The 12,832-nt window shown below is 38.9% G+C and overlaps 1 protein-coding gene across 2 annotated transcripts in view; it reads left to right on the plus strand.

Annotated features, from left to right (window-relative positions):
- The window catches only part of cops8 (COP9 signalosome subunit 8), a 36,369-nt gene extending 25,134 nt beyond the window's left edge, over positions 1-11,235 (plus strand). Inside the window, exons 5-7 of one of the 2 annotated variants that reach the window (XM_072261487.1) lie at positions 5,723-5,830; positions 8,462-8,524; positions 9,184-11,230. In XM_072261487.1, the coding sequence (XP_072117588.1) occupies positions 5,723-5,830; positions 8,462-8,524; positions 9,184-9,263 (251 nt within the window). In that variant the 3' untranslated portion in view covers positions 9,264-11,230. Of the gene's footprint in view, positions 1-5,722; positions 5,831-8,461; positions 8,525-9,183 lie in introns of both variants that reach the window. The other variant, XM_072261488.1, reaches the window with a different exon arrangement.
- Positions 11,236-12,832: the final 1,597 nt, after the last annotated feature.

Genomic DNA, 12,832 nt, shown 5'->3' on the forward strand with positions numbered 1-12,832 from the left:
TCCAACCCCCTCATTATTACAACTACATGCTCCTAAGACATAGGAGACATTAAATCTCAACATTTACATAAATGTCCTCTTTTGGTAAGTAGTCTCTTCTGAATTGTGCTCTTCTTCTGCCAAACCAGGTTGTCCCTCTTGACTGCATTCAGGAAAATCTTCCTTGAATCGCTGCTACCAAAGCTTAAGCAAGCACAAAACTGAAGTTCCATTAACTGTCAGGTTGAGTTTTTTCATGAAGCTCACTGTGCAGAACACTGCTGTACTTTCTTGATCTGGGAAAGCATAAGTAACCACTGTCTTGTCACCCTTCTTAGACTTCCTCTGAACTGGAATTATAGAAAGTTTACAGTTATGATCGCTAGCCCATTAGTTGCTGCTGTGTTTGATTCTTTCACAGCTTGTTTTGAATCTAGATCCTTTTCATCAAAGTGAATATGAAGTATGTTGGAATGCTTGCCACTGCATACTGCAATCCTTGTTGATGTGTCCCGTACACAAACAACTGAATCAGACACCATTTTCTTTTAGCAAGGCAATCTTCTCATTTTGAACCTTATTCCCCAACTGAGAGCAGAAATCCAAGGTATTTTCATTTCACCCTGGCAGAACAGAAAAACTCTTGGCTGACGAGATCATTTCCCTTTCATTAGTTCTGGGCTCAGTTTTAATTTTAATTTTTACAGTAGCCACAGTATTGGTAAAGCTGTTTCTTTTAGCTTTAGAACAAATTTGTGAATTAGTTTTGTCAACCTTTATCTAGTACTAGTGATGTAGCATCGCATATATTCTCAAAGCTGGGTGTTTATCAATCTTTATTTGCCCTTGAAAAAAATCAACAATGTCAATGAAAGTAATCTTACAGTTGTGCATTTCTTGCAGTTTATGGACCATCGATCTCCATTTTTCCCTGAGTTTATGGGGCAGTTTCTTTATGACAATCAGCATATTAGCATGCATGTCCAACTTACACATGTCCTGCACTACTTCTATGGCTTTGCAACAGCCTCTAAGACTGTATTCTTGAAGAACTTTCACGTATTCAGATTTGCTATGTGGCCAAGAAAGAGCCTTTTTCATGTAGGGTGCGGCAATTTTTCGTCACCAAAATGTTCCTATAGTAAAGCTTTGGCCTTTAAATATCCTTTCTCCGGGTTGGCTTGCTGGCAACTTTTAGCAAGCTCTCTAAGGTGACCTCCGGTGAGCTGTTCAAGAAAATAGACACAGTTGCCATAATCGTCAGTCTTGCCTGCTGTGCTATTCTTGAAAGCCTTCATAAGTACATGATTCTGCAATGGATCACCATTAAAGATTTGAATCTCTTAGGCAGAGATGCAATGCGTTGTTGCACCGCTAAGCTTGCTTTTTCCTTTTGCATCTTTGTAGCCTCCAGCACACAATTTGGACTTCTATCATCTGAAACACAAGTGTCACCATACTGTAAATTAATGTCTTAAGAATCACCTTCTGCTATTGGATATGACATAGGTTCAGTGTCCCTCCGTAGTGCAGGCTGAGAGTGAACACCCTGAACTACCCCTTGGGGTCTAAACTCGGGGCTCATAGACATTTGAGGAACAAATGTATTCTTGACATTGAGTGTGTTAGATGCTGTCTGTGTCATGTCAACATAGGACCTTGCACCACAGAACTGGCCTACTGGAGCACCTATAGCACCCACAGTTCTTGAAGCCTTCAGCACTTTTGCTTTGGCCATCTTGGCTGCAGTTTCTTCCTGCATATTAAGCTGCTCCATCTTTCTTTGTATCTCCTCCTTTCCTCTCCAAAGTTGCTCTTTGTTTCTCTGAACCTGTTCTTCCATCTGCTCCTCTTGTTCTTCCAATGCATGTTTATCCTTCGATATTTATTGCCTTGTGCATATCTCAGCTAAATCAGCCTCCATTCTAGTGCATGCCAAGGAGGTGTTAGATGCCCCGGATGAACCTGCTCCACGCACAGTAGATGCACTGTTGTCTGGATGTATGTCATCCTGAAAATCAGCAGCTTTATACATAGTCAAATCACACCCTGGAATTTGGTAAATATTTTCATTTGCTCCACAACTTGACCTTCAACATCAGATGTTTGTTTCAGCCATTATTCAGCCTCTGCTTGGACTGTATTAAGAAGAATCTGAATATTTGCAAGCTTTTGGTTTGTTTATTTTGCTCTGAGATAGGAATTAAAGACAATAACATATTATGTTGCCTACCAACATCTTCACAAAGACTGTTCAAATCGTCCAAATGAGACTGCACTTGTAAGACATTTTACTTTTCTTGTAAAAAACATCTAACAACATTAAATCTTTAATCTTCCCTTGTCCATGCCTTTAATCTTCTTAATTTCGAACACTGTCAAATTTATTTGCCAAAGCTTTCTCAGTAACTACAATTTCTCTTCTAGTCCTGACTTCAGTGTTACTGCTTTCATCTTGACTCCTATTGTTTTCCAAATGCGTGAACCAGACAAAACAAGGGCATTCACTTCAGATGTCAGCAATTGAAATATTTCAGTGTTTCAACAGAACTGAGTGATGAACTCTTAGGCAAGCAACACACTGTAGAGTTTATGGTCAGTGATGACCATTCCAAACTGTTCCAATCCCAAACATACAGCATGAATCAGCAGACGTTTGTTTACTTGCCACAAGCTGCTCCTGGCTGCAGTGCTTCTAATTTCACCGACACGTCCAAATGCTGATGTTCATTTGGTAAAACTGTTTGGGGCACCTTCAAAGGTGAACTTGAAGCAGTGCAGCTCGCAGAATAGGATTAAATATTCCCATTTCAGCCTGCTACAACTGAGAATCACAACTGTATCCAAACTCTGTATAATTAATAAAAATGTTTTGATGCAAATGAACAATCTATTGCTACTTACAGCCGAAGGAAATAATACTGACTGTGGCTGTACTATCCTTGCAAGGAGGATTTCTTGTCAGAAATGAGGCTATCGCTCGGGGCTACAAGTGTGTTTTAAAAAAACACAAAGTTTTCGACTTCCAATACTGACTATCTTTCTGGCAGAATTACAGTCTCTGGTAAATAAGATTAAAGATTTCAGAGCTATGGTGCTGTATCAGAGGGATATTAGGACCACGTGCGTCCTTTGTTTCACAGAATCCTGGTTAACGCCTTCCATACTGGACGCAGCAATTCAGATTGACAGGCTCACTATACACTGTCACGATAGAACTGTTGAGTCTCTCAGAAGCAGAGGTGGAGGTCTGCGCTTCATGATAAAGTCCTCTTGGTGCACCAGTGTGTCAGTGATGTCCCAAATGGGCTCACCATACCTGGAATATCTTGCAATGAAGTGTTGTCCATTTTTCCTGCTGCAGGAGATCTCAGTGTACATTCCACCTCTGGCTAATGTCAAACAGGCTCTAGATGATCTGAGCGATGTGATCAGCATGCATGTAACAGCACACCCTGATGCCTTCCCCATCATTTTGGGGGACTTTCACCAGGCCAGCTTGAAAAAGTCGCTAAATAATTATCATCAACAAATCAATTGTAGTACAAGAGGAAACAACACACTGGATCACTGTTACACCACCGTCAAGAGTGATATTGTGCTACTCCATGCCCACACTTCGGAAAGTATGATCATCTGGCTGTACTTCTATTCCCTGAGTGTAGGCAGAGACCGAAGACTGCAGCACCAGTAGTGAGGACCAAGAAGGTATGGACAAGGGAAGCACAGGAGCGCTTGCAGGATTGCTTTGAATTGGTGGACTGGACTATATTCAGGGACTCATCTTCAAATCTGGATAAGCATGCACCTGGTGGCCCTGTGATCTCTGTCTTGGAGGCCGACGTCAGGTTGTCTTTCAAGAAGGTGAGCCCTCGCAAGGCGGCAGGCCCTGATGGAATACCTGGTAAGGCTCTGAAAACTTGTGCCAACCAGTGGGTGGATGTATTCAAAGACATTTTCAACCTCTCACTGCTATGGTTGGAAGTTTCCACTATTTCAAAAGAGCAACAATTGTACAAGTGCCCAAAAGAGTAGTGTAAGCTGCCTTAATGACTTTCGTTCAGTAGCACTCACGTCTACGGTGATGAAATGTTTTGAGAGGTTGGTCATGGATAGAATCAACTCCTGCCTCAATAAGGACATGGAAGCACTACAATTTGCCTATTGCCACGCTAGGTCTTCAGCAGATGCAATCTCAATGGCTCCTCACACAGCCTTAGATCACCTGAAGAATACAAACACCTATGTCGGGATGCTGTTCATTGACTATAGCTTAGCGTTTCACGCCATCATTCCTACAGTCCTGATCGAAAAGCTACAGAACACTGGCTTCTGCACCTCCCTCTGCAATTGGATCCTCAACTTCCTAACTCAACATCAGTAAGACCAAAGAGCTGATTGTGGACTTCAGAAAGGGTAAGACGAGGGAACATGAACCAATCCTCACAGAGGGATCAGAAGTGGAGAGAGAGAACAATTTCAAGCTTCTGGATGTCAATATCCCTGAGAATCTAACCTGGTCCCTACACATCGATGTAGCTATAACAAAGGCAAGGCAGCAGCTATATTTCATTAGGAGTTTGAGGAGATTTGGTTTGTCACCTACAACACTCAAAAACTTCTACAGATGTACCACAGGGAGTATTCTGACAGGCTGCATCACTGTCTGGTATGGGTGAGGAGGGAGGGGGCTACTGCACAGGATTGTAAGCAACTTCAGAAAGCTGTAAAATTAGTGAGCTTCATCACGGGTACTAGCCTCCATAGTATCCAAAACTACTTCATCACCCAGGGCATGCCCTCTTCTCATTGTTACCATCAGGAAGGAGGTACAAAAGCCTGAAGGCACACACTCAGTGATTCAGGATCAGCTTCTTCCCCTCTACCATCTGATTTCTAACTGGTCATTGAACCTATGAACACTATTTCCTTTTTTTGTCTGTTTTTGCAATATTTTTAAATTTAATAGATACGTGCACGAGCGCGCACGCACACATGCACACACACACACACACACACACACACACACACACACAGTATATTTGCTGCAATCAATTTTTTCTATATCATGTTTTGCATTGTGCTGCTGCCACAAAGTTAATAAATATTATGACATACTGGCAATATTAAACCTGATTCTGATTCTGTTGAAATCTTTTGTTGACAAAATGTAGTGGAAAATCGAACAAACCAATGGTGCTGCTAGAGACTGAGCACAGGGAGTTATCCTGTATGCCATATGACACACCCTCAGATCAATCCTATAATAATATTCCAAATATTCAAAGAAATATATTCGATCCTTTATCAGCAACTAGCAAGGCATGCAATCTTGAAGTGGTGAAATTTAGGAAAGCATAACTAGCAACATTACACATAGTTAAGCAGAGTTAGGAAAAGTAGAGTTAAGCCATTGCAAATGTAATCAAGTGAAGTTAAGCGGTCAACAAAAGATAGGACACCTAGTGTGGTCCCCAGTTCTAAACTGCCCAGAACAAAACATAAATACGTAACTTATTCCTTTCACCCAGCCGCGTGAATGGCTTCCATAATAAACTTGCAACACAGAATACAATGCAGATAGAAAGAAGAAGCATGGCTCCTACACTGTAGATCAGTTACATTTTGAGTTTCACCTTCCTTTAGCTTGGTGTATAATACTTTTACAATAGAACAAACTGACTTTTGTTGAAAATTTGCAGCTGATGAACAGTTTCTTAGCTCTATTAATTTACTTTTTCAGATGCTACAAGACGACGTGCCTTCGGTCTTGTTGCTCAAGCATACACCTCAATTAGTGCCGATGACCTTGCAGCCTTTGTAGGGCTTCCGGTGGAAGACGCTGTTAAAGGTAATATTGTACTGATTTCTGAAATGTGTCTAGACATAGCTTTGCAGTGAATCTAGTCTTACTCTTGTTACTTAGCCGTTGCTGCTCAATGTGAACTCTAGGTCTACATAAACTGCTTCATCCATCACGTTTTGATCCCAAATCATGCATGAATTACTCAACATTGAAGTATTTGTGTGTACAGGTCCACAAACCATTATCCGAAATCCTTGGGGCCAGTTGCATTTCGGAATTCAGAATTTTTCAGATTTCAGGCCCCCCCCGCCCCCCAAATACCAAAAAACATGTATGCTCAAGTCCCTTATTTAACCTGTCTCTGTGCAGTGGAATTTAGGACCCGGCGGCACGCCAAACCTACGCACATCCTCTCGTATACTTTAAATCATCTCTAGATTACTTATAATACCTAATACAATGTAAATGCTATGTAAATAGTTGTTATACTGTATTGTTTAGGGAATAATGACAAGAAAAAGTTTTATTTCCAACAATAACATTCAATAAAACATAAAAATATACAGCTTCAAATGAACCGAATCAAACACATGGTAAATGACTTATTGGAATAAACGTAGAAGGTTACTGTCACTGTCACTATAAAACTTCAGTAACTTGTCTTTCTGTTTATTTAAATGATATACAGTGGTAGTTCCGACACTATTTTCTTCAGTAAGATGCCGCACAGACACACCACGATCAAGCTTCTGCAATAACTCCACTTTCTGTGTTATTGATAATGATAGATTCTTCCTTCTCTTTTTCTCATTGTTACCCAGAGGGGTATCTGCAGCTCTTTTTGGCATTTTCATAGTGAAATTAAACACAGAGTCAACAGTGAACACAAAATATTAGCGAACAGCAAATGCAGGTGTAACCAGTATGAGCGCTGAGCCACAACTGACGTCTGGCAGCTTCTGCTAGTGCTGCCACATCACACCTGAGTGATGACAGCTGTTGGCGAAAAAAGCTTCGGTTTTCGGGGCTTTTGGGATTTCAGAATTTCGTATAAAGGAATGTGCACCTGTATAATAAAAATAAATATATTCTGTGTTACTTGGGCTGATGTATCCACACCTTTAATTCAAGTGGTGGAATTCAAGGGTGGTACCTTCCAGTTTTTTTTTCTTTTTGAATAAGTGGTAGTAAAACAAACACCAGAAGGCTGATGTTCTGAATGGAGCTTTTCAAATGCCTTTAAAGAAATACCTGGTAAAAAGCATTAGAAAATTTCAATCCCATGTGATTTAAGGAAAATGACAGTTTTTATACAAAATTGATGATAGTTAAAACAGAAATGATAATCTCTGATTTTCTGATGGGAGTGTTTCACTCTTTAAGGAAAAACCATTAAGAGAACATAAGATAAGTCAGTTTTAAAGTGGATAAAATAAAGACTATGGTAATTGATGTCCATAAAGGTGTCAAAATCTGTAAAGGTGTCAATTTTCTACATATAAAAAGTAAGCAGGGATGTGCAAATGGGGTTTAGAAGTTGGCATCATGGTTGGCGGACAATGTTCCCTCCAAGATGTGCGCGTGTATGCACACACACAGCTTTTGCTAATAGCGCACAAAGGAATTTAAACTGCACACAAAAGGTTTTCACCCTCTACCTCAGCAGGCCAGGCAACATCTATGGAAAGGAATAAACAATCAGCATTTTGGGCCAAGACTCTTCATCAGGCCTGGAAATAAAGATGAAAAGTTAATTTCTCATCTTTTTTCCCAGTCCTGATGAAGAGGCTCGGCCCAAAACATCAACTGTTTACTTCTTTCCATAGATGCTGCCTGGCCTCCTGAGTTCCTCTAGCATTTTATGTGCGCTGCTAGGATTTCCAGCATCTGCATATCGCCCCCTCTTTGTGTCACCCTCATTGGAGTGTTAAGTATATTTCACGATCATACACAATCGCATTTCTTTTTCTGGTTTCTGTTGACAATGTAGTTTGCGATGATTTGTCTGCAGATTTATACTATTTTTATTGAAAAAAAATTGTTCAGTGCGCACATGTTGTTACTGGGCAAAAAACTGCGCATAATGGTCATTATAAATTAGAGGGAATATTGGTGGCTGAAAGGTCTGATCCGCTGCTGTACTCTTCTGTTTGAAATGGTAAAAATCTTTGGGTTTATGAAGAAAGCATGAATCATTTGTTGGGTTGTCTGTCCAATTCCAGTGTCATATCTTAGGAAATATGTTAAGGCCTCAATGTCCAAAAGAGATTTGAGAATGGTATTGGGATGAGAAACTTCATCATATCAGGAGACAATAAAAGCTGGAGTTTTTTTTTCCTCAAAAGTAGGCGATGTTGAGGGAAAAAAAATTAAGCTGGTCTATTCAGAATTCAGAAAGGCTTTGGTAGTAAAATAAGCAGAACTGTTGCCACTGGCAGCAAGTTGTGTAATCAAATTTAAAGCGATTTGCAGAAAAGTCAAAGTAGAAAAGGATTAATTTTACATTGCAGGTTCTATATGTGGCTCTAGATTTTGCAAAGTTAATTGCATTTCTGTAATAGCTTAATATTAATATTTTAGTTATAATTGCAAAATCGTGTAAAACAAAAGGAATAAGGGTTCAAGTGGTACTTCTCAAGCTTTCCAATGTTCAATCTACTGCTATTCTGCTTCCAGCTGTATTAGAACAAGGGTGGCAGGCTGATCCTTCTACACGAATGGTTGTACCTAAAAAAACCGGTAGGTGGTGTTCTTGTTCTTTTTTTCTCTCAAGGGAGTCAGTTTATGAACAGGATTTTTAAATAGGCCTTTCTCCTTATGCCTTTCAGAAATAGAAATATTACTTTTTGTGTAAGCTATTCTCCCAAAGTGGGTTGACAGAAAGAGTCTACTTTATTTTTATTATATTTGAACTTATGGTTGCATTTCCCAGAATATTGTTTGTGTTGCTTTCTGGTGTCACATTTCATTAGTTGGCTGTAAAGAAATCCACTGAGGAACACACCTTCTCAATTTTACTTGGTAACTTCAGTGTGACTTTTGAATACAAATTTCCAGTGGAAGTTTTTAAAACAATGTTTATAGATTTTCTTTCAGCATCTAATCTGTTGTCATTCAACAGATGTTTTACAGATGAAACTTGTTTTATGGTTTCAAGGAAGTTTTTTTTATTCTTGTAAAGAAAAACAAGTGATCAGTAATCAAAGCAAGGGGAACATACTTTTTTTCCTGTTTGATTAGTTTTTCCTATTTATCCAGGTGCTTGTTTCTCCTTGTGCTTATGGTGATTTAACTGAGCAGCCATTTAAAATATATCCATTTGTTTGAGTCTACATGTAAATGACAGTAGTTACATGAGTATTTAAAATGATTCTTCTACTTTTTTTAAATTTTAACAGAACCTCCTCCAGTACCACAGATTCCTAATGAACAACAGTTGGCCAGACTAACTGACTACGTGGCCTTCCTTGAGAACTGACAAACTACCATCAACAAATGAGAGAGAAAGCCCAGCCATGTTGGTTCGTTGCCTTGAGAGTGACGGAGACCAGGAGAAATTTCTAGCAGACTTTAACTTAATCTTGAATGTACTTGTAAATATCAATGTCATTAAATTAAAGGCCCTCCAGGGACTATCCAGTGTTTTCTACAAAGTAAAACTTCTTATTCTTTGAATCCCACTGACTGACTTTAAGGGAAGGCAACATTATGGAGTCTAGAACTTCCTGCTGTGTTTTGAGTTTATCCTCTGAATTGGACTGTTTATTCAGAAAAACAAACAAAAATCCACATAATACAGTCACGCACTTGGTTCTCTGTCTTGGGGGGGGGAGGATTTTTTTTCATGATGTGCATAGTTAACAAGCTAAATTATACTAAATGAGAAGGATTTTTTTTCCTTAAAAGTTATTCATATCTGGGTTCTAGAGTAATGTGTAGACATTAACTTTGAATGCATTTTGGAAAGCTCTACTTTGTATTTTATGCTGATTAGCAATGGATTTAATGTGGTGAAGCAATACTTAAATCTTTTATCTTTGGAGGATAAAGTTGGTACTTGTGTATAGAGATGAAAAGACTGCATTCAGTCTAAACGTATTGAGTGAACTTTCAGTTTTAACCTATTGAGTGGAGACGTAACTGAAGTGGGGTGTTGAAATTAACCAAATAGTCACTACAATCAAGCATATTTCATGGATATTTATGCAGATGGCAGGAGGCTAGTTGATTCATTAGGCCTAATCTCTTCAAAATATTTTCAGTTACCTCAAGTTTTGATCAGGTGTATCCAAAGGCAAGTATGTCATTACAATTTCAACCATCTTGGTATTTCTGGTGTTTATTCCATCTTCCTAGTTTTTCCTCATCATAAGTATAACAGACTTGTAAGAAACAGGATTAGGGCTTATAGCTGTCAAGAATATAAGCCCTGCACAAGATCAGCTATCACTCTTTAAACTCTAGAGAGCAAAGATTTTAGTATTCCATCATGGATGGGGATTTATCTGCCACCACTTTTTATAGTTACACATTTTACTTTCCTAGATTTGTCAATAACAGACTGTTATGACACATAGTTGCTTAATCTAATGATTGATTTGTTTTATAAACAGTTGTGCTCAAGTAATGGCATTGTAGTGGTTCACTTGTAGCAACTTAAATGCGGCCTGCTTATTCTTATTTTTATTTTCTGTTTCAAAGCAATACCGCTGTCTTGTAGTACTTTAATCATCTGGTTCCTGAAATTTCACCTTCATTTTTTTCCACTAAAGTTGCTTGGTGATAGCTTCTCAAAGAGAACATCTCTGAATGTGGGGAGTAATTTCAGATAATCCTTACACTGTTCAGTGAGTTGATGTGTGCATGACTCACCAACGTAAATCACTATTTGGTTTCTGGCATGGAAGCACAAACATTTGTTAAATTTTCTGTAAATGATGCAGTCAAAAGTATTACACATTTTTCGTTTGAGAGATTACACTCGCACTGTCTGAGAGTTGTGTTGGACTCCTTTGCAAACTTAGTGGTCTGAAAGTTGATGTCTGAAAATTCTGACAAAAACGGTTTTGTACTGTAGAGCAACACACACAAGTATGCTGGAGGAACTCAGCAGGTGATGCAGCATCTATGGAAATAAATAAACAGTTGGCATTTGTCCAATTCCTATCATCTGTAAATGTTGAGCATAAAATGCATATTATCCATTTTTATATATATATATGCTAACCAACCTCAAGGGGTGCTTGTGTTTAAGCTATAGGCATCTGAGTGGTGCAATAGGCTGAAGAAAAAATCAGGGGAGTTGTAGAGAATTTTAACTGCACTTAAATCATGTTCTTTTAGATAATGAGCAGAGAGACAAGCATCCTAAAGGTTCAGTGGTTAACTATATTGTCAAACTATACATGTACAATACAACTCTGATATTAATCTACTCCAGATAGTCATTAAATACAGAAAGACCATGGGTGTTGATAACAGAAAAGCCATTAACTCTCCCCCCCCCCCCCCAAAACCGGCATGAAAAAGAAAAGAAACAAAACTTTCAGACCCCAAAATCCTCCCCTTGCCTGCAAGAAAAATGGGTGACAATAGTGAATCCTGAACCCCCCTCACCTGCAGAACAAAAACAGCGACTAACAATGCCTAACCCCCTCGCCCCCAGACGAAAGCAGTGACAATAACAATCCCAACCCCCTCATTTGCAGAAAAGAAGGATAATAACAATCCCCAACCCTCACAGAAAAGCTGCAACAATAGCGACAAACCCCCACCCCTCCCACACACAAAAAATTAATGGAGCTTCAACCTGCCAGTTGTCCACAAGAAAGAAAGCACTGAAAAACTGAAGGAAACCAATATAAAGTACAGTCCAATAATCCCATATATATCTTAGAATATCAAAAACATTTTTTTGTCTGCATACGTGAAGAGCCACACAGGCCCAGTCCTTCCATAAAGAGTGATTGCTGACCAGGGTTCGAACTTGCCGATCCGGATGCTGACCACCTCTGTTGGGAGCCATCGCTGTTCCCTCGATGCTTCAACCTTCGCAGCTTCAAGATGGAGTCCCACATGACCCCACACCACTAAGCCATCAAGGCTAGTTTCTCATTAAAAGCAGTAGAGACTTTGACCGTCTCTACTAAATGTTCTCTTAACCTGCTCTGCTTTAAGGATAGTAACTTCAGTTTGAAAGCAGTCTCTGCAGGCTGAAGTCTTTTGTCATGTTTGTTATATTTTGTCCTTTTTATGGGAATTGCAACCTCACAGTGAATTTGACATCCTGAAACCTGGTACTCAGTTGTTAAACCTTTAGCTCATGCTGAGGCCTAATGAATGCTTTATAAAAAGAGAAAATGATGAAAATACTCAGATCAGTCCCCCTCTGTGGGAAAGTATGGTATGAAGTGCTGAGTAATTAGCATTTTTCTGCTGTTATTTTAGATTTCCAGCAACTGCAATTTTATTTAAGTTTTTTCAAGTAAAAATGATGACTCCATTTTTCATTTAAATAGGATTTCAATTTGTGAGCAAAGACAACCAGGTATTTCTGTTAATGCATCCCTCTTAAAATTGTTCAATTCATTTTATATTTAATTCTTACAATGAAATGCATCATTCTGTACTTTTGTCTATAAATTGTGTCACCTACTGTATGTATCTGCTCAATTCAAGTCTGTTTTATCTACAGTCTGTCATAACCTGACTTGTTACTGAGTTTCATGTCATTTGCATTCTGAAACTGTGTCCTTTGTAACCAAGTCCAGATCATGGGTACCCAAAAGAGAATTAATCTTAATATCCCTTTACTCGTGTTGGCTTTAGTTTTTGTAGCCTGCAGTAGTACTTTGTCAATAAGTCAATATACCTTGCATCAGCCACAGAATCCTTATTGACACTTTTGTAACTTAATTTGAGTATGTCACATTTGTCAGACAGACTTGTTTTAGTTGATTCCTGCTAACATTAATTTGTTGGCCAATTTATTTCTGAATCTCAATTCATTCTGTTAAAATTCCCTAAATGCCTATTCCACAGCAGTTA

The sequence above is a fragment of the Mobula birostris genome, chromosome 6 (assembly GCF_030028105.1).
Source record: "Mobula birostris isolate sMobBir1 chromosome 6, sMobBir1.hap1, whole genome shotgun sequence".
Lineage (NCBI taxonomy): Eukaryota > Metazoa > Chordata > Chondrichthyes > Myliobatiformes > Myliobatidae > Mobula > Mobula birostris.